The 20,869-nt window shown below is 33.5% G+C and overlaps 1 protein-coding gene across 1 annotated transcript; it reads right to left on the bottom strand.

Moving 5' to 3' along the window:
• Nucleotides 1-1,646: 1,646 nt before the first annotated feature.
• Nucleotides 1,647-20,218, bottom strand: LOC146168349 (properdin-like). The gene is made up of 4 exons (XM_083390889.1): nt 20,111-20,218; nt 19,604-19,774; nt 2,854-2,944; nt 1,647-1,765 (listed from the first exon to the last, which is right to left on the bottom strand). The coding sequence occupies exons 1-4, from the start codon at nt 20,169-20,171 to the stop codon at nt 1,762-1,764; spliced, it is 327 nt and encodes a 108-aa protein (XP_083247015.1). The 5' UTR covers nt 20,172-20,218; the 3' UTR covers nt 1,647-1,761.
• Nucleotides 20,219-20,869: the final 651 nt, after the last annotated feature.

Here is a 20,869-nt window from a genome sequence, read left to right as displayed (position 1 = left end):
CATTTCGTTTGACGATAGCAACAAGTTTCTAGAGCTCACATGTCTTTCCCTGTTACGTTTCGGCCCGCATGTAGCCTAATTCCCTAGCACGCATGTAGCCTAATTCCCTAGCACGCATGTAGCCTATAATGTGTGTGCCCACAAAGAATATGCAAGAAATAATGTGGCCCGCGATGCTGTCAAACTTGGACCACCCGAGTTAAGAGTATGCTCCTAATCAAATATATATATTTACTTTTTAAGAGTGTTGGCAGCTATATGCTGCAGTCGTTAAAATGTCCATACATTAATCACATTTTGTAGTTTCAATTATTTTGTCAACAAATAAAAATGGCCAAACCTAACAATATGCCGGATTTAGTATCGTTCTATCAGTAAAAAGTGTTTGACACCCGACTATCCTAGATTATGCACAACGACTCGCGTTTTAGAAGTAAATTCTGCACAAAAATATACATGTATAGATTCTAAGCGAAACATTTGAATGTTTACTTTAGTTTAAATTAAACAATTTAAAATAAATCTAACAAATCGGGCGCCTATAAATTGTACGTTTAAATGTTCATGTAAATTAGCTATTTTTCAAGACAACTATTATCTTGATGACAAGCATAAATAAGCCCATTATAAGCATTATTTAAAACTTTGGCAGTTCAAAATTTTACGGAATTAGCGAATTTTTCATCAGCCCCGAATAAAAGTTTGCATTAAACAACTATACGGGTGCATGGTTAAACTACGGCGTCAACACAAAATCGCGTGCTTATACTTTGGTCTTAATAATGGTGGCTGCAGGTAACAAGGCTAAAGTCCTGCTTTACTAAGCGGAGCTTTTTTGTTAAGCGGTGAAAAATAAATCTGTTTCGGAAAGTTATATTTATGCGACTGATTGGTCTGCGTTTCGCAGTGTAATCTTTCTTTGACTGCTCAAAAGCGCGTCACAACGATTAATTCGTTTGTTTCATTACTTCTGAAGGGGCGCTTTGCATCAAGCGTGCCCTTGTTTTGCGTCACATCTGCCATCTCATTCGAAAAACGGGATAAAAGAACAGATGGTATTGCAAAATCAAAACGTATAGATAAACTGTTGCACAATACGATAAATCAGCGCATACTAATCTCAACATTTATCAATAATTATTGACTAATTGCAATGAATGTCCAAAACATTTCAGACAATCATGACAAAACTTTTCGTAAAAGTTTATTAAGGCAGACTTATACTTTACATCAAATAATTTAACATGTTTTATTGCTTGAAAATTTATTTTACGCGTTTCTCGGAGCCATAAGCAAATAAAAGACTGGGAAACAATATTAACAATAAGTTTAACATTGTACTCAATATTTTAAATAAAATATAATTATTATCAAACAAAATAAAATTAATGCCCACCACATAGTATCGCAGAGATACCGATGCCGAGCTTTATTGAATAGTATTACATTCCTAACACGTCGGGGGAAGGGGTAAGCATAAAAAGGTCAACTTTTTACTTTAATTTTGAAATTTATGTTGTCTAAACTAAAAACTCAACATAAAACAAATTAGTAAAGCGCTAGTATAGGCAACAATATTTCTGCATTAGTATAAGCAAAAAGTTACATGAACATAACATTTGTGTGAAAAACATACAGTTAGAATAAATGAAAAATGTCGGATTTAGGGCAAATCAACTTCGACGACTTAAAGATATAATTGGCTGCCATTTTCTTTTCCGATGCCAAAAGTTACAGAGGTCTATTGTAAGTGTAGCATCATCATCTGAAATAATATTAAGTGTCCCTTTCAAACAAATGTAATTTAATTTATTAACAAATTAACTATTTTAGTAATGACTGACGTGTAGGCTAATTTTTATTTCTAAGCTAAACATATGCTGTTAAAATACATAATTGTAAATTTTAAGGAAATTATTTGGCAAATATATAATATTTATGTGAAGAAATACTTTGGTTAAAATATGTTCAGGTTTTAAATTATATTTTCGAGTTATATGAATTATAAGGACCAAAACCGCTAGAAAAAGTGTCTGATTTCCTGCGAAGATAAAAAAAAGCTAATTTAGATCTACAAGTCGGTGTAATTGCTTTCCCAAATAAATTTGGTGGCTATTGTTTCTTTGGTGTAACTGTAAATGCTAATAAATCATTGCTATTATTACGGTACAGGCTTAAAAAGGCGATGTAACGCTTTTCATTTTATTATGATTGGCCACTATAAAAAAAAAATAAAATTTTGCCTTATCAGCCAGATTAAAAAATCTGTTTTATCAGTTATTTTAAAAGGGGGCTCGAGTCTTTTATGCTATTTACTTAGCCATCCCTTTTTAACCAGCTAGCCATGGAACGTTAACAGGTGCGCCGCGGGCAAGTGAAAAATGTTCTAAACTTTAGAACGCATGTTTTTTACCATTTTTTCTTTTTTCTTTCGACTTAGCCCATTCACCCCAAGCTGTTTATCAATAAAACAACTATATGAGGCCCATTTTAAAAGAAATACAAACAAATAGACCTCGCTTTGCTCGCTAGGTGCGCCGCCAAGTTTAAACACACTAATTTATCACACTTCTATAGTAAATATTAATTTTTGTTTTTTTTATGTGTGTTTTACTAACAACCTTGGTTGCTATGCTTTTAAACTGTGCGCGATTTGTTTTTTATGGAAAAAGTGTCCTAGCCCCAAGACTAACTAAGCTGAACACAGACAGCTTTCTTAAAATGCAACAAATAATAATAATAATAAACATGTTATTAACGTATATGTAAAAATAATGCAGTGTGTGTTACTTTGATCTCCACAATTTGTTTAAAAACACAACAAGCAGTATGTTTCTAGTGTATTTAACTTACCTCAGGTTATCACAAATTTCCGCAGCTATGGTGAGTGCAGTTCTGCTCTTCTCTCCGTTTACCGTCACAAACCCCTCCAATCCTGCAACCTCTACGAAGAAAATTAGTTGATAAACATGCTAAAATCCTTCGATACGAAAAAGTTCTTTCCACGAGTTTATAATCCTTCGATATAAAAAAGTTCCTTCCAATCAGGTGATTTGCACAGGCCCATTGATAAATTTGCTTAAAGGTTTAAAAATAGGTATAATTTCTCTGCTACCCACGGACCGTTTAAAATAACCTCCGCGTGCAGTGGCGCAATAGCAATTATTGAATCGGGCCAGACAAATGCCAAAAACGGATGTTTGTCTATACCAGGGGTCGGCAACATACGGCCCAAGTGTGATAAATTTTCGCGCTTCGCTCGAATGATCTTCATTCATTCGGTTGGTTTACGTTTTAATAATGTCTTTTCAAAAGATTAGTGCTTTTTTACCTCTGCGGCGTGGACGGCTGAAAAGTGCGTCACGGACAAACGGAAAACGTATTTAAATTTTTTTTTTATATTTTTTAACATTTATTATTTTTTCGCAGTGTAAAAAAAACTTGAAATAAATATCGGTAAACCCCCCCAAAAAATCGCGCTCAATTCGCTAGCCAGGTACGCCCAGACTTAAAAACAAAATACTGAATTAGATTAACCAATAAAGTTATCGCGTTTCTTGTGGGTTTATTACAAACGCTTTTTTTCGCGCTTTGCGCCAACACTTTACTTCACCTTAAATGTAATTACACACGTCTTAAAGTGCAAAAAATGCGATACCCGCCTGATTCATAGTTACGCAAAAGGAATAAATGTACTAAATCTATAGAAATGTATTATAAACCGGGTTATTAAGAATAAATAGTGGTTAAAGATTTTTCTTCATACACTTGTTAGTTGATGGAAACAGTAACCCAATTATTATCTACTCAAAATTATTTTGCCGTTTTACTGTTTACTCTTTCAGGCAGTCTTTATTAATTTAAATCTGTTTAGTAAACACACGGCGGTACTTGTGAAATGAAAAAAATTGGGATTATTGAGATACCTCCTAAACTTACATTTGATTAGAAAACAAAGCAGTCTAATGGATAAACAAGGTTTTCGGTTTATACTTTTACATTAGCGGTTGCTTCTACCTGACTACGTTTAAAGTCCTGTCGAGCCCCCCAAAACCAAACAATAATAACCCCAAAAAAACTGGTATCGGTAAAAAACAATATTATAAAAAAACTGGTAAAACCATCGAAACATTTGCGCTAACGCGACTGCCATTGTGTTTAAATGCCTTTTCTGAAAAAAAAAAATTCATGCTTGGGGCAAAGGTAATAGGGTTATTTGCACGGATCTTGAAATGCTTGTTTATTTGTCTAGTTCAGTGTTTCTCAATTTGGGCGGTAGTTACAAAGAGACATTGTAAATATTTTTTTATTAAAGAGGAGTCAAACCACATAAGTGGACGTTCTTAAATATTTTATTGTATCAAAAATATTACCATGTACAAGACGCTACGTCATAAGTTCAATTTGGTACTATTGTGCCAAAAACGAAAGCGAAATCGGCTTGCATGATCTTACTGGTCTGTGACGATACTTCAATCGTGTTACAGCAATTTTATGATGGAATTGCTTTGAGCAAGGGCAAATTATTGATCATAAAAATTATAAGATGATTGTTTGCATTTACACAATTGGTTGCAAATAATGTTATAGTATATTTAAAAAAAACATAATTACAAAGGTGGCTTATAATATTTTGATTAACTTTTTCTTGCTGTTGTTTTACCATTAAAAATAACAAAAAATATAGCAGTATGTCGAAAATTGTAGGACTTGTGTGTTGTGTGTACTTCACTAGCTATGACATTCGATTTGTTAATTGTATTTAATAACCCAATCATTATTAACAGTAAATTATGGGCCATTCGCTCTAACAATATATTTTTTCAACTTAGACTAAATCTGAAAATCTTTCGTTTTCGTTTGAATTTTGTTTGGCTTTTTGAAAGTATTTTAGTTCGCTTTAATTTGTTAAATGCATTTCATCGTGTTTTAGCCTAAAGATTGAAATGTTTGACTATTTAAACTAGATAAATTATTTTGTTATTTTAACGCGCGATTCTTTAGCACCCTTGACACAAATTCGGGGAATTAATATTTAAGTTTGATTAAGGTTACTTGTTTAATGATGCAATTTTCTAACGTTATAATTTCAAGTTGTTGTACCAACCCCAATTAAGCATTATGAATCCGTCCGCGAGTGTGTTATAACATTTGGGTCATTACATAAATGAGTTTATCCCAAGGGGGCGCTGGTTCGCTGGTACAAAAGGTTAGGAAACAGTTCCAGCATAACGTAACTATTAATAAAAAATTTTAACTTGCTATTTAGAGACACTCATGACTTAACAATGCTTGGTTTTATATCAGGACAACGCTTGTTACACTATTAAATAAAAATATGAACTAGCCTACATCTATTTCTTAAAACGCAAATATCTTAATATTTTTATTTGGTAAACACAGGAGTTTTGTGTTGTTTTAAAAAATTCTGTTTTTATTTGAGCAATTTTAATGCATTATTTTATAGGGGTGTGTATGTCTACAAAACGAAAATAAACATTTATTATTTAATTTGTTTTACTGTGAAATAACAACAACAGGTTTGTTTATACTTTCGACAGGCCAGGCTTACTATGGTGATGACTAGGGCGATTCTTTTTTGGCTTGTCAAGAAAGTCAAAATTTTGTCAAAATTCACACGTTACCGTTAGGTCAAAATTTGTCAAAATTATTTCGAGTTAAATTCGTCTAGAAAATATTGTATCAACTTCCTTGTTATAAAAGCTTGTTTAAACATATACATTTTGTTTTTTGCGTTTAATTTTTTGGTCGAAAGTATAGCCTGTGAATAACGAAATGTAATACAATACTTTCCCTTTCGTAACATTTCAGGGAAATGAAAATGTATCGATTATAGCGTTAATTTGATTTCGAAAATTTCAAAAAAGTTTTAGTTTGTAAAGTGATATTTAAATATTTTAATTTTGAAATATCTTGCGTTAGATACAATTATAACGCGTAGTTTTGTTGGGCTACAAACATGCTGTTGTCAATTTTTGGCTTTGCAAGTAGTCCATTTATTCCGTGTCGGTCTGTGCTGTTAGACTACAATTTTAAAGACAAAGTTTGAATGCTTTAATTACATGGGTTCTACACAAATTAAAGGCTATGATTGCCTTATAATTTTGCCACATCGGCGCTTTGATCAACACGTTCACAATGGTACAATGATTGAAACGTGCATTACGTCAAAAAAGTCTGCCTTAGGCGAAATTCTGGAAATGAAATCTAAACTTCACAAGATGCTGCTTGGAACCATATTTTACAATGGATAATATTAAAAAGAATTTTCACAGAAGCTTTAGTGCAATGGAAACAATATGGCTGTTTGGCAGTCATTTCCATTTTAAGGTTTGCATTTATTTGTAAATTATTGCCCTGTGCTGTAAGCCGTTCGTAGTAATATTTTCCATTTGTCATCTAATTTTGCGGCCAAAATCGAATCATTTCTTAAATGTGTATGTTTGTCAGTGACCATATTTATATTAAAGGCTTTACAAATATATGTTTATCCACCAAAGATGACAAACAAAATGCCATAAATAAAATTCAAAGTGTGACGTTAGCCCGACTGAGTGCGTAAGTTTCTACATTCACGATTTCCCCAACTTAAAATACATTTTCCACTGGGCATCAGTGAACGCAATTGATCTAAAAGTTTGCACGTAAGTCTATTTCCATTATGCTAAAATCGCGTAACTCAGTCAACAAAAATGTATAAGATTTATTTTCACGATGCATATTTAATTACAGAAAATAAATTAGTGGTAAACAGCAACGTTGTTTATATTTTGAAGTAAGTTTAAAAAACAGTTCTTATTATTTTGCTTTTGAACAGCAGTAAATATATACAGACAGGCATTAAGCGTTAAGAGCAAAGATCATTGTACATCTAAGCTTCATTCCATTATTCAGCGTTGAAACAAATGCAAATTGTGAATTGCTCATGTCCTGTTTGAGGTTTTTTCCTGGTCGTTTCGAGGAAGGTCGACACAGCGCCAGGTGCTTAACTGCCAAGAAGATTTACATTTGGATAATAAAACATATAAGTGCCTTTATCATTTTAAGTTACAACTCCAATTTTATTTTGTTTTAATATTAGTTTTCCATATAGTGTCAAAATGCGAAAACTCTGTGTTTATAAAATATACCTCACAAATGGCCTATGTGATTTATAGGTACAGTTGGGCGATTACTTTTTTATACTTAAAGGCCTAATGACATCACAAAGTTACGTCATAAAACAATTAATCTTAAAAATAGCAGCTGTTTTTGAGTGATCTCTTGCGCGAATATGGAGCTGTAACCTAGCCTGATCAAGCGTAGCGCAAAACACATTACGTTTATTTGTTTTAAATTGGTAAAGCGCATGAGGCACATAACAATATTTGAGTATAAGCCTTCTTTAACAAAACTTGGACTTTGCAGAATATATAATTCGCACGGCACAATGTGCACAGTATACATAGAGCTGAATAGATTTAAATTAAACAGACAAAAATTCGCGCGACGAAAATTGTTGGGCTTTCATATTTGAACATGGCTAAAATTGTGTTTATATATTTTAACTTGACTAAAAGTATAATTTGGGGCCATAGCCTGCTGGCCATGATCAACAATGAGACAAAATAAGGACTCTTAGCCAAAGCTATTTTAACATTTATAGTACAACGAATGTACTCGAAGGTTATTACACAGCCACAAAATATACATAAATTAATCAAAATAATAAAAAGAGCCCCTGGCCTACGAAAAAGGGCTCAGCGGCCAACATTTTGCCGACCACTGTTGTAACAACACGTGTTTTAAGGACATATCTGTTTCTAATGCGATATACACCACCAACGCAAGTTCAACATACCTTGAGTTTGAAGTTATTTTGTTTACGTATATAAAATAAAATGACCTCTTGATAAATGATATACGTACCGATAATGCTTTAAAATATTTGAAAAGGCTTGGGGACATGCAACGGACATATTGAAACTAACTTTTAATTTGTTCAGGGTAAAAAAAACACCCAAATTTTGACATCCAAGCACACTTAAATATTGTTAGTTTGCCTATTTCGCACGAGTAATATTAATTACTCATTAAGACCTACTTGAAATGTTGAACACCTCGTCGGTACGCACCATTTGTTCAAGTCGATCCTGCCACTGTTGGTCAGGACTGAACAAAGACAGTAAAGAAAGTTGGTTAAAATTAAGTTATATTGATCAAATAAATATAGGTCATTTTTACAAGCCACTTAATAAATTGATGATAAAATTAAAAAAAGCGTTAAATAACGCCCCTATTTACGTTCCCTCAGAAAGCAAGTGAAATCTGACCAATTGAATAACAGATTGCATATTAAGTGGAGGTCTGTTGGTGGGCAAATCAACCAGATTTGTGAAGCAGTTTGTATAACTGGCAGTTCCTGTTCCATTGGATGAAGGTGGCATTGCAGAAGCAGATCGTTTGACTGGCCCTTTGTTTGGCAGCGGGGAGTAAGAAGCAAACGGACTTACAACTGCAAAGTTTAGTTTAAAAGTGAAAATCGGTTCAGAATGGAAAATCGGCCGACTTAATTATTTTATTTGCCGAGTTAAAACTTTTAAAATATTTAAAAAAAAATGCATTTTTAGCATGGCCAAATAAAAGGAATTTTTACATACATTTATCAGAAAGCCTATTAATCTGATAATATGCTTGTAAATTTCACCTCACTTTATCCTTTTTTAAAATGACCGCGGAATATTTTTAAATATTTGACAATAATTAAGTCTGACCACCAGATTAAAGGATCTAACTATGGCCTTAAGGCGCTTATTACGCACTACTACTCTTTTTACTGCGAATAACAAGTAAGATCGCTAGTCCGAATTATTTATAAATTATGACTTGTAGGATATTTTAGTGGACAAATCACATTTCCAGGCCGATCTTGTCAACTATGAATCCTCAGGCTGCGATACACGGTTTACATTATTTTCTATTATTACAGTAGAGGCTTAGATTGTGTTTAGCACACCATACGCAACATGTCTCAAAGTTTGTAGTGCTGATTTAAACTTCTTGAACTGGATTTCCCCGCCGGTTTTGCTGATCTTTCACTCTAGAAAATATTGTATCAACTTCCTTGTTATAAAAGCTTGTTTAAACATATACATTTTGTTTTTTGCGTTTAATTTTTTGGTCGAAAGTATAGCCTGTGAATAACGAAATGTAATACAATACTTTCCCTTTCGTAACATTTCAGGGAAATGAAAATGTATCGATTATAGCGTTAATTTGATTTCGAAAATTTAAAAAAAGTTTTAGTTTTTAAAGTGATATTTAAATATTTTAATTTTGAAATATCTTGTGTTAGATACAATTGTAACGCGTAGTTTTGTTGAGCTACAAACATGCTGTTGTCAATTTTTGGCTTTGCAAGTAGTCCATTTATTCCGTGTCGGTCTGTGCTGTTAGACTACAATTTTGAAGACAAAGTTTGAATGCTTTTTTTACATGGGTTCTACACAAATTAAAGGCTATGATTGCTTAATAATTTTGCCACATCGGCGCTTTGATCAACACGTTCACAATGGTACAATGATAGAAACGTGCATGACGTCAAAAAAGTCTGCCTTAGGCGAAATTCTGGAAATGAAAGCTAAACTTCACAAGATGCTGCTTGGAACCATATTTTACAATGGATAATATTAAAAAGAATTTTCACAGAAGCTTTAGTGCAATGGAAACAATATGGCTGTTTGGCAGTCATTTCCTTTTTAGGGTTTATATTTGTTTGTAAATTATTGCTCTGTGCTGTAAGCCGTTCGTAGTAATATTTTCCATTTGTCATCTAATTTTGCGGCCAAAATCGAATCATTTCTTAAATGTGTATGTTTGTCAGTGACCATATTTATATTAAAGGCTTTACAAATATCTGTTTATCCACCAAAGATGACAATGCAAAATGCCATAAATAAAATTCAAAGTGTGACGTTAGCCCGACTGAGTGCGTAAGTTTCTACATTCACGATTTCCGCAACTTAAAAGACAATTTCCGCTGGGCATCAGTGACGTAACGCAATTTGATCTAAAAGTCTGCACGTAAGTCTATTTTCATTATGCTAAAATCGCGTAACTCAGTCAACAAAAATGTATAAGATTTATTTTCACGATGCATATTTAATTACAGAAAATAAATTAGTGGTAAACAGCAACGTTTTTATTTATATATTTTGAAGTAAGTTTAAAAAACAGTTCGTTACATAATTATTTTGCTTTTGAACAGCAGTAAATATATACAGACAGGAATTAGGTGTTAAGAGCAAAGGTCATTGTACTTCTAAGCTTCATTCCATTATTCAGCGTTGAAACATATGCGAATTGTGAATTGCCCATGTCCTGTTTGAGATTTTTTCCTGGTCGTTTCGAGGAAGGCCGACACAGCGCCGGGTGCATAACTGCCAAGAAAATTTACATTTGGATAATAAAACATATAAGTGCCTTTATCATTCTAAGTTACAACTCCAATTTTATTTTATTTTAATATTAGTTTTCCATATAGTGTCAAAATGCGAAAATTGTGTGTTTATAAAATATACCTCACAAGTGGCCTAAGTAATTTAGGTACAGTTGGGCGATTACATTTTTATACTTAAAGACCCAATAAAAAGATACGTTTAAATTTCTTCCACGTCGTTTATAATAATTTCTTTCTATTTGTGTTGGGCGTTAAAAAGGGCCTGTAAGTATAGCACCCATTTTAAACACAAGCCAAGAATCTTGTCGCTCAGTGGTTGGCAAAATTGTTATTTCGCGACTCAAAATGCCTATTGAAGCTGTTGAAGACCCATTGCGTAAAACCGCTGCGACCACAGGGGCGAATTTTGGTTGTTTGTCCGGAAAGGCATAACATTTAAGCATGACATCACAAAGTTACGTCATAAAACAATTAATCTTTAAAAAAATAGCAGCTGTTTTTGAGTGATCTCTTGTGCGAATATGCAGCTGTAACTCAGCCTGATCAAGCGTAGCGCAAAACACATTACGTTTATTTGTTTTAAATTGGTAAAGCGCCTGAGGCACATAACAATATTTGAGTATAAGCCTTCTTTAACAAAACTTGGACTTTGCAGAATATATAATTCACACGGCACAATGTGCACAGTATACATAGAGCTGAATAGATTTAAATTAAACAGACAAAAATTCGCGCGACGAAAATTGTTGGGCTTTCATATTTGAACATGGCTAAAATTGTGTTTATATATTTTAACTTGACTAAAAGTATAATTTGGGGCCATAGCCTGCTGGCCATGATCAACAATGAGACAAAATAATAACGTAGTATCGGTTTCTCGGGATGGGGTTCTTTCCATGATGAATCCCGATGCAATTTCGATAAAAACGAAATCGAAATAGTTCAAAGAGCTTATCAAGTATCTTTTTTTTGTCGAGTGGTACAAATGCGAAAATTGCCTCCCTCGCCTTTGGCGCTTTTCGCAAAGGGTGTATTATCTTAAACAAAATCGTATTTACGAGCATTTATTGACAGATGTGATCTTTTCTGGCGCTTCTGTCGCATAAAATTATTTCCTGTCGTAAACGTTCGCATGCATGCAACGGTGATAATTATGAAAATACAAAGTAGTAACGCACAAGTTACCTTTGGAACAAATCACTCCTAGAAAAAAAGGTAGGGTATCATTACACGACAGTTAAAAGGGTGCGTGCGGCACAACTCTTAATGAAAATGGAGCGCCATAAATTTTACCGTTTATCCACTTTATAGGTTGACAAAAAATGTAATTCGAATAAGGCTGTTATCCTCTCGATTTTTAGTGATCGTAAAAAAACAAAAAGCGTTTCCGTTAAGTGCAAAACAATGGCATTTGTTTAGCTTTTAAAACTTTCATGTAAGGGTGCCTTGGTATCCACGGCGTCTTTGCGCTAAAAATATTAAACCAAACGGCAAATGAGTAGTATACAATAGCTTTCTGTCTTAAAATTTTAATAAGACAAACTTACGATTTCTTTCGTCCTCCGAGATTTTACGTATGTGCTTATAATGACATCTTTATCTAAATTAAAAATGTTGTCAAACACGCATTTTTATTCGCTGTTTCGCTCGCCATTTACCCAGGTCTTTTTTGAAGTTCTTTTTCTCGACAGACATACAACTTTATGCGTGTAAAACAAACAATTTTATCCGACAATATATACATCGCAATGAGGTCGTGACTATTATTAGAAAATTGTCGTACGTCTATTCATCTAAACGTGTGTTTCTACATTTCGTTTGCACATTTGCGTACAAGTTTGGCGATAGCAACAAGTTTCTAGAGCTCACATGTCTTTCCCTGTTACGTTTCGGCCCGCATGTAGCCTAATTCCCTAGCAAGCATGTAGCCTAATTCCCTAGCACGCATTTAGCCTATAATGTGTGTGCCCACAAAGAATATGCAAGAAATAATGTGGCCCGCGATGCTGTCAAACTTGGACCACCCGAGTTAAGAGTATGCTCCTAATCAAATATATATATTTACTTTTTAAGAGTGTTGGCAGCTATATGCTGCAGTCGTTAAAATGTCCATGCATTAATTGCATTTTGTAATTTTAACTATTTTGTCAACAAATAAAAATGGCCAAACCTAACAATATGCCGGATTTAGTATCGTTCTATCAGTAAAAAGTGTTTGAAACCCGACTTTTCTAGGATAATGCACAACGACTCGCGTTTTAGAAGTAAATTCTGCACAAAAATATACATGTATAGATTCTAAGCGAAACATTTGAATGTTTACTTTAGTTTAAATTAAACAATTTAAAATAAATCTAACAAATCGGGCGCCTATAAATTGTACGTTTAAATGTTCATGTAAATTAGCTATTTTTCCAGACAACTATTATCTTGATGACAAGCATAAATAAGCCCATTATAAGCATTATTTAAAACTTTGGCAGTTCAAAATTTTACGGAATTAGCGAATTTTTCATCAGCCCCGAATAAAAGTTTGCATTAAACAACTATACGGGTGCATGGTTAAACTACCGCGTCAACACAAAGTCGCGTGCTTATACTTTGGTCTTAATAATGGTGGCTGCAGGTAACAAGGCTAAAGTCCTGCTTTACTAAGCGGAGTTTTTGTGTTAAGCGGTAAAAAATATATCTGTTTTGGGAAGTTATAATGATGCGAGATTCGACTGATTGGTCTGCGTTTCGCAGTGTAATCTTTCTTTGACTGCTCAAAAGCGCATAACAACGATTAATTCGTTTATTGCATTACTTCTGTTTAAGCGGGTGCTTTGCATCAAGCGTGCGCTTGTTTTGCGTCACATCTGCCATCTCATTCGAAAAACGGGATAAAAGAACAAATGATATTGCAAAATGAAAACGTATAGATAAACTGTTGCACAATACGATAAATCAGCGCATACTAATCTCAACATTTATCAATAATTATTGACTAATTGCAATGAATGTCCAAAACATTTCAGACAATCATGACAAAACTTTTCGTAAAAGTTTATTAAGGCAGACTTATACTTTACATCAAATAATTTAACATGTTTTATTGCTTGAAAATTTATTTTAAGCGTTTCTTGGAGCCATAAGCAAATAAAAGACTGGGAAACAATATTAACAATAAGTTTAACACGTTTGCACTCAATATTTTAAATAAAATATAATTTTATCAAACAAAATAAAATTAATGCCCACCACATAGTATCGCACAGATACCGATGCCGAGCTTTATTGAACAGTATTACATTCCTAACACGTCGGAGGAAAGGGTAAGCTTAAAAAGGTCAACTTTTTACTTTAATTTTAAAATTTATGTTGTTTAAGCTAAAAACTCAACATGAAAGCAGATTAGTAAGCGCTAAATAGGCAACAATATTTCTGCATTATAAGCAAAAAGTTACATGAATATAAAATTTGTGTGAAAAACATACATTTACAATAAATGAAAAATGTCGGATTTAGGGCAAATCAACTTCGACGACTTAAAGATATAATTGGCTGCCATTTTCTTTTCCGATGCCGAGAGTTACAGAGGTCTATTGTAAGTGTAGTATCATCATCTGAAATAATATTAAGTGTCTCTTTCAAACAAATGTAATTTATTAACAAATTAACTATTTCGGTAATGTCTGACGTGTAGGCTAATTTTTATTTCTACGCTAAACATATGCTGTTAAAATACATAATTGCAAATTTTAAGGAAATTATTTGGCAAATATATAAATTTATGTGAAGAAATACTTTGGTTAAAATATGTTCAAGTTTTAAATTATATTTTCGAGTTATATGAATTATAAGTGTCTAATTTCCTGCCAAGATAAAAAAAAGTTAATTTAGATCTACAAGTCGGTGTAATTGTTTTCCCAAATAAATTTGGTGGCTATTGTTTCTTTGGTGTAACTGTAAATGCTAATAAATCATTGCTATTATTACGGTACAGGCTTAAAAAGGCGATGTAACGCTTTTCATTTTCGTATGACTGGCCACTAGAAAAAAAAATAAAATTTTGCCTTATCAGCCAGATTAAAAAATCTGTTTTATCAGTTATTTTAAAAGTGGGCTCGAGTCTTTTATGCTATTTACTTAGCCATCCCTTTTTAACCAGCTAGCCATGGAACGTTAACAGGTGCGCCGCGGGCAAGTGAAAATTGTTCTAAACTTTAGAACGCATGTTTTTTACCATTTTTTCTTTTTTCTTTCGACTTAGCCCATTCACCCCAAGCTGTTTATCAATAAAACAACTATATGAGGCCCATTTTAAGAGAAATACAAAAAAATAGACCTCGCTTTGCTCGCTTGTTGCGCCGCCAAGTTTAAACACACTAATTTATCACACTTCTATAGTAAATATTAATTTTTTGTTTGTTTTATGTGTGTTTTACTAACAACCTTGGTTGCTATGCTTTTAAACTGTGCGCGATTTGGTTTATGTGAAAAAAGTGTCCTAGCCCCAAGACTAACTAAACTGAACACTGACAGCTTTCTTAAATTGCAACAAATAATAATAATAATAATAAAAATGTTATTAACATATATGTAAAAATAATGCAGTATGTCTTACTTTGACCTCCACAATTTGTTTAAAAACACAACAAGCAGTATGTTTCTAGTGTATTTAACTTACCTCAGGTTATCACAAATTTTCGCAGCTATGGTGAGCGCAGTTCTGCTCTTCTCTCCATTTGCCGTCACAAACCCCTCCAATCCTGCAACCTCTACGAAGAAAATTAGTTGATAAACATGCTAAAATCCTTCGATACGAAAAAGTTCTTTCCACGAGTTTATAATCCTTCGATATAAAAAAGTTCCTTCCAATCAGGTGATTTGCACAGGCCCATTGATAAATTTGCTTGAAGGTTTAAAAATAGGTTAAAATAACCTCCACGTGCAGTGGCGCAATAGCAATTATTGAATCGGGCCAGACAAATTCCAAAAACGGTTGTTTGTCTATACCAGGGGTCGGCAACATACGGCCCGTCAAAAATTTATTCGGCCCACAGCTTATTTGACAAAATAGATACGAGTCCATTTCACATACTTTTGAATATTTTAACTATGTAAGTGTGAAAATTTTTCGCGCTTCGCTCGAATGATCTTCATTCATCCGGTTGGTTTACGTTTTTATAATGTCTTTTCAAAAGATTAGTGCTTCTTTACCTCTGAGGCGTGGAAGGCTGAAAAGTACGTCACGGACAAACGGAAAACGTATTTAAAATTTTTGACATATATTTTTTAACATTTATTATTTTTTCGCAGTGTAAAAAAAACTTGAAATAAATATCGGTAAACCAAAAAAAAAAATCGCGCTTAATTCGCTCGCCAGGTACGCCCAGACTTAAAAACAAAATACTGAATTAGATTAACCAATAAAGTTATCGCGTTTCTTGTAGGTTTATGACAAACGCTTTTTTTTCGCGCTTTGCGCCAACACTTTACCTCATCTTAAATGTAATTACACACGTCTTTAAGTGCAAAAAAGGCGATACCCGCCTGATTCCCAGTTACGCAAAAGGAATAAATGTACTAAATCTATAGAAATGTATTATAAACCGGGTTATTAAGAATGAATAGTGGTTAAAGATTTTTTGTTCATACACTTGTTAGTTGATGGAAACAGTAACCCAATTATTATCTACTCAAAATTATTTTGCCGTTTTACTGTTTACGCTTTCAAACATGCTTTATTGATTTAAATCTGTTTAGTAAACACACGGCGGTACTTGTGAAATGTTTCGAATTGGGATTATTGAGATACCTCCTAAACTTACATTTGATTAGAAAACAAAGCAGTCTGATGGTTAAACAAGGTTTTCGGTTTATATTTTTACGTTAGCGGTTGTTTCTACCTGACTACTTTTTAAGTCCTGTCGAGCCCCCCAAAAGCAAACAATAATAACCCCCAAAAAACTGGTATCGGTAAAATTATTTCAAAAAAAAATGGTAAAGCCGTCAAAACTTTTGCGCTAACGCGACTGCCATTGTGTTTAAATTCTTTCTGAAAACTAGTTTCATGTTGTGGCAAAAGTAATAGGGTTATTAGCACGGAACTTGAAATGCTTGTTTATTTGTCAAGTTCAGTGTTTCTCAATTTGGGCGGCAGTTACAAAGGGACATTGTAAATATTTTTTTTATTAAAGAGGAGTCAAACCACTTAAGTATACGTTCTTAAATATTTTATTGTATCAAAAATATTACCATGTACAAGACGCTACGTCATAAGTTCAAGTTGGTACTATTGTGCCAAAAACGAAAGAGAAATCGGCTTGCATGATCTTACTGGTCTGTGACGATACTTCAATCGTGTTACAGCAATTTTATGATGGAATTGCTTTGAGCAAGGGTAAATTATTGATCTTTGAAATTATAAGATAATTGTTTGCATTTACACAATTGGTTGCAAATAATGTTATAGTATATTTAAAAAAAACATAATTACAAAGGTGGCTTATAATATTTTGAATAACTTTTTCTTGCTGTTGTTTTTCCATTAAAAATAACAAAAAAATATAGCAGTATGTCGAAAATTGTAGGACTTGTGTGTTGTGTGTACTTCACTAGCTATGACATTCGTTTTGCTAATTGTATTTAATAACCCAATCATTATTAACAGTAAATTATGGGCCATTCGCTCTAACAATATATTTTTTCAACTTAGACTAAATCTGAAAATCTTTCGTCTTCGTTTGAATTTTGTTTGGCTTTTTGAAAGTATTTTAGTTCGCATTAATTTGTTAAATGCATTTCATCGTGTTTTAGCCTAAAGATTGAAATGTTTGACTATTTAAACTAGATAAATTATTTTGTTATTTTAACGCGCGATTCTTTAGCGCCCTTGACACAAATTCGGGGAATTAATATTTAAGTTTGATTAAGGTTACTTGTTTGATGATGCAATTTTCTAACGTTATAATTTCAAGTTGTTGTACCAACTCCAATTAAGCATTATGAATCCGTCCGCGAGTGTGTTATAACATTTGGGGCATTACAAAAATGAGTTTATCCCAAGGGGGCGCTGGTTCGCTGGTACAAAAGGTTAGGAAACAGTTCAAGCATAACGTAACTATTAATAAAAAAATTTACGATTAACTTGCTATTTAGAGACACTCATGACTTAACAATGCTTGGTTTTATATCAGGACAACGCTTGTTACACTACTAAATAAAAATATGAGCTAGCCTACATCTATTTCTTAAAACGCAAATATCTTAATATTTTTATTTGGTAAACACAGGAGTTTTGTGTTGTTTTAAAAAATTCTGTTTTTATTTGAGCAATTTTAGTGCATTATTTTATAGGGCTGTGTATGTCTACAAAACGAAAATAAACATTTATTATTTAATTTGTTTTACTGTGAAATAACAACAACAGGTTTGTTTATACCTTCGACAGGCCAGGCTTACTATGGTGATGACTAGGGCGATTCTTTTTTGGCTTGTCAAGAAAGTCAAAATTTTGTCAAAATTCACACGTTACTGGAAGGTCAAAATTTGTCAAAATTATTTCGAGTTAAATTCGTTTAAAAATTGCACAAAAATCATTACAAATTTAACAAAAACTGTAAGGTGCTTTTTAAATTTGTCGTTTCCAAAATAACATTGTATCAAATTTGGTTTTGAATTACATCCAGCAACATTTTAACTGTATTATCACTTCATTGGAGCAATCTACGGTATACGCGAACGGGCGTTAGTTTCAGATAGAACTTGATCAGTAATTGTTGTTGTTTTTTTCGGTGGTAATTTGCAATTATCCCACTTGCTATTTCGATAGTACGATAGGTCTTATTTGCAATCATTTTTACCTTTATATATCAACTAAACTGGTTACTCAATAATTTTGTAGTGATTGAATGGTCAGAAAATAATCGCCATAGTGATGACCGTTAAACAAGTGATTTTAAACGTAAAAGACCGACATCATCTTGATTAAGACGTTTTGATACGATTTTCAATTTATTATCCAGCTACATTACATATCCGTGCATAGTGTACCTAAGATGGTTTCCTTTTTAAACCTCTATAGTGGAAGACTTTTTTAATAAAAATTAAGCTTAATTTAATACGATTTATACCAAAGTAAAAATATTGTACCTCCTTCTAGTTCTTTGGCAAGGAAATGTAGCCCTAGTCACTTTACATCGGCTCCAGCCTCCCCACGCGAGCCATGAACTGTTGGGAACAGGGGCATCCTGTGCAGTTGGATACAGCTGGGCGCATCGGTTGTCACACTCCAAATATTCTTGAACATCTCCGATACATAGCCCAGATCCAGTCGGTCCGCCAACACATTGCCGTGAGCGTTTCTTCCACGTGCATTCAGTCCAGGAGGACCAACTTCCCCATTGTGGAAGGGGGCACGGGTCGCGACCACAGGGCATACTTTCCGTGGCTAAGTCCTCGCAGCCCAACTGACCGACTACTCCGTCAATACAGCGTCGGTTTCGGATTCTAGTTGCCAAATACCAGCTTCCGCAAGTGACCGGACACTCGCTCCAACTTGCCCATGGACTCCAGTATCCGGGACACTTACTTCTTGAGCAGCTCTGCGTTTGCGATCTCTGTTGCCTGTAGTCGAACACGCAGCTAGAGTAACCGTCACACGAGCGAATTCTTGTTTGCACTCCTACCCCACACGACCTAGTGCACGGGCCCCAGGGAGTCCACGAGGAAAAAAAACCTATATCGAGAAACAACGATAAAATTAAGCATAGAATGTTTTACTAATCATTTGGGAGAACTTCTTTAAACAGGACCTTTGAGTAGATAAATTAAAATAAAACTTTAATGAAGATTGCTTAAGGGGGGAATATAAAACATAAAACATTTAAATGCACATTAAATTTTAAGATTAAAGTTGACCTAATCTAAATATGTGGAATTTAACTTGTTATATATTCAAAAAGACTTGACTTGGACTTTACAACATTGTTTTATACCGTTTAGGTCAATACATTGATAAAAAATTTAAGTTTTATAATGCCAAAAATTTATTACAGTTTTTAATGGAATTGTAATTGTAATGTAATTGAAACATTTAAGGAAGTAATTGTAATTGTAATTGAACTGAATTAATGTAATTGATCCAACTCTTATACTGACTTTGACATTCGCTTTCCTGGCATACTCTGGACCTCCTTGGCAAACCCGGACCACACCCAAATTTGTCACGACAAGTTCTTATCGAAAACACTGTCGCGGAACCGCAAGTAACCGGACATTGCGACCAATGTCCCCACTCTCCCCAACCAACACCAACACCGACTCGCAGACCTGAATAAAAACAGTAGACGACTAAAAGTATATAAAAATAAAGTTTCTAGTTGTCTGGCTCCTTGGCGCTATACCACCACATATACTTAATAAGTAATCTTTTTTAAAAGCGATTCATTGGTCTGCATGTATTTTCATATCAACTTAATATATTATGCCCTTAAGAAGTACATAACTGTTAATGCATTTTAATATTAAACTTGCAGCTACAACAAACCCTGGTTTCTTTGGACGTTCCCTCGACATTTTGCCTTTCGACCGATGGTGTCATGTTTTTAATACAACATTATTCCCCAGTTATTTTAAGAAACATACATAAAGCAAACAAATGCATACCTGTTGTGCAGTGCAATAGTATTACCGTTAGCAAAAGTACGGTAAACCTGACAGGAAACATGTTTTCTTATTTCAAATGAACACGCTTGACGTATAACAAACCACGGCAGAAAACTATTTTAAACTAAAGTTGGACTCGTGTGTTCGCTCTTAAATAGAAAGTTGTTGCCGCAAGCCAAACATGCTTGTCACACCTAACTATATTATTTCTCATCGCGAGTGCCACAGCAATCCAAAATTGGTCATCGAAACTGTTATGCAAAAATCGAAAATAGAGCTTATTTTTAATCCCGCAGTTGTGGAATTATTTGCTATCGGGTTTTACCAATTTAAGTATTTTACCTTTATCTGTTTAATAAAAAAAATATGGTTTGTTAGGCTACATTTAATACTATGAGAAGTTCAACAATGTTAATGTATGATACCGACCCGTAATTTATTTGCATAGTGTTGATTTAAACTTCTTGAACTGGATTTCCCCGCCGGTTTTGCTGATCTTTCACTCTAGAAAATCCTATATCAACTTCCTTGTTATAAATGCTTGTTTAAACATATACATTTTGTTTTTTGCGTTTAATTTTTTTGGTCGAAAGTATAGCCTGTGAATAACGAAATGTAATACAATACTTTCCCTTTCGTAACATTTCAGGGAAATGAAAATGTATCGATTATAGCGTTAATTTGATTTCGAAAATTTCAAAAAAGTTTTAGTTTGTAAAGTGATATTTAAATATTTTAATTTTGAAATATCTTGCGTTA

This window comes from Ascidiella aspersa, chromosome 1 (assembly GCF_963924565.1).
Source record: "Ascidiella aspersa chromosome 1, kaAscAspe10.2, whole genome shotgun sequence".
NCBI classification, from domain to species: domain Eukaryota; kingdom Metazoa; phylum Chordata; class Ascidiacea; order Phlebobranchia; family Ascidiidae; genus Ascidiella; species Ascidiella aspersa.
Note: the sequence above shows the minus strand (reverse complement) of the source record. Positions and strands in the feature narration are given on the sequence as shown.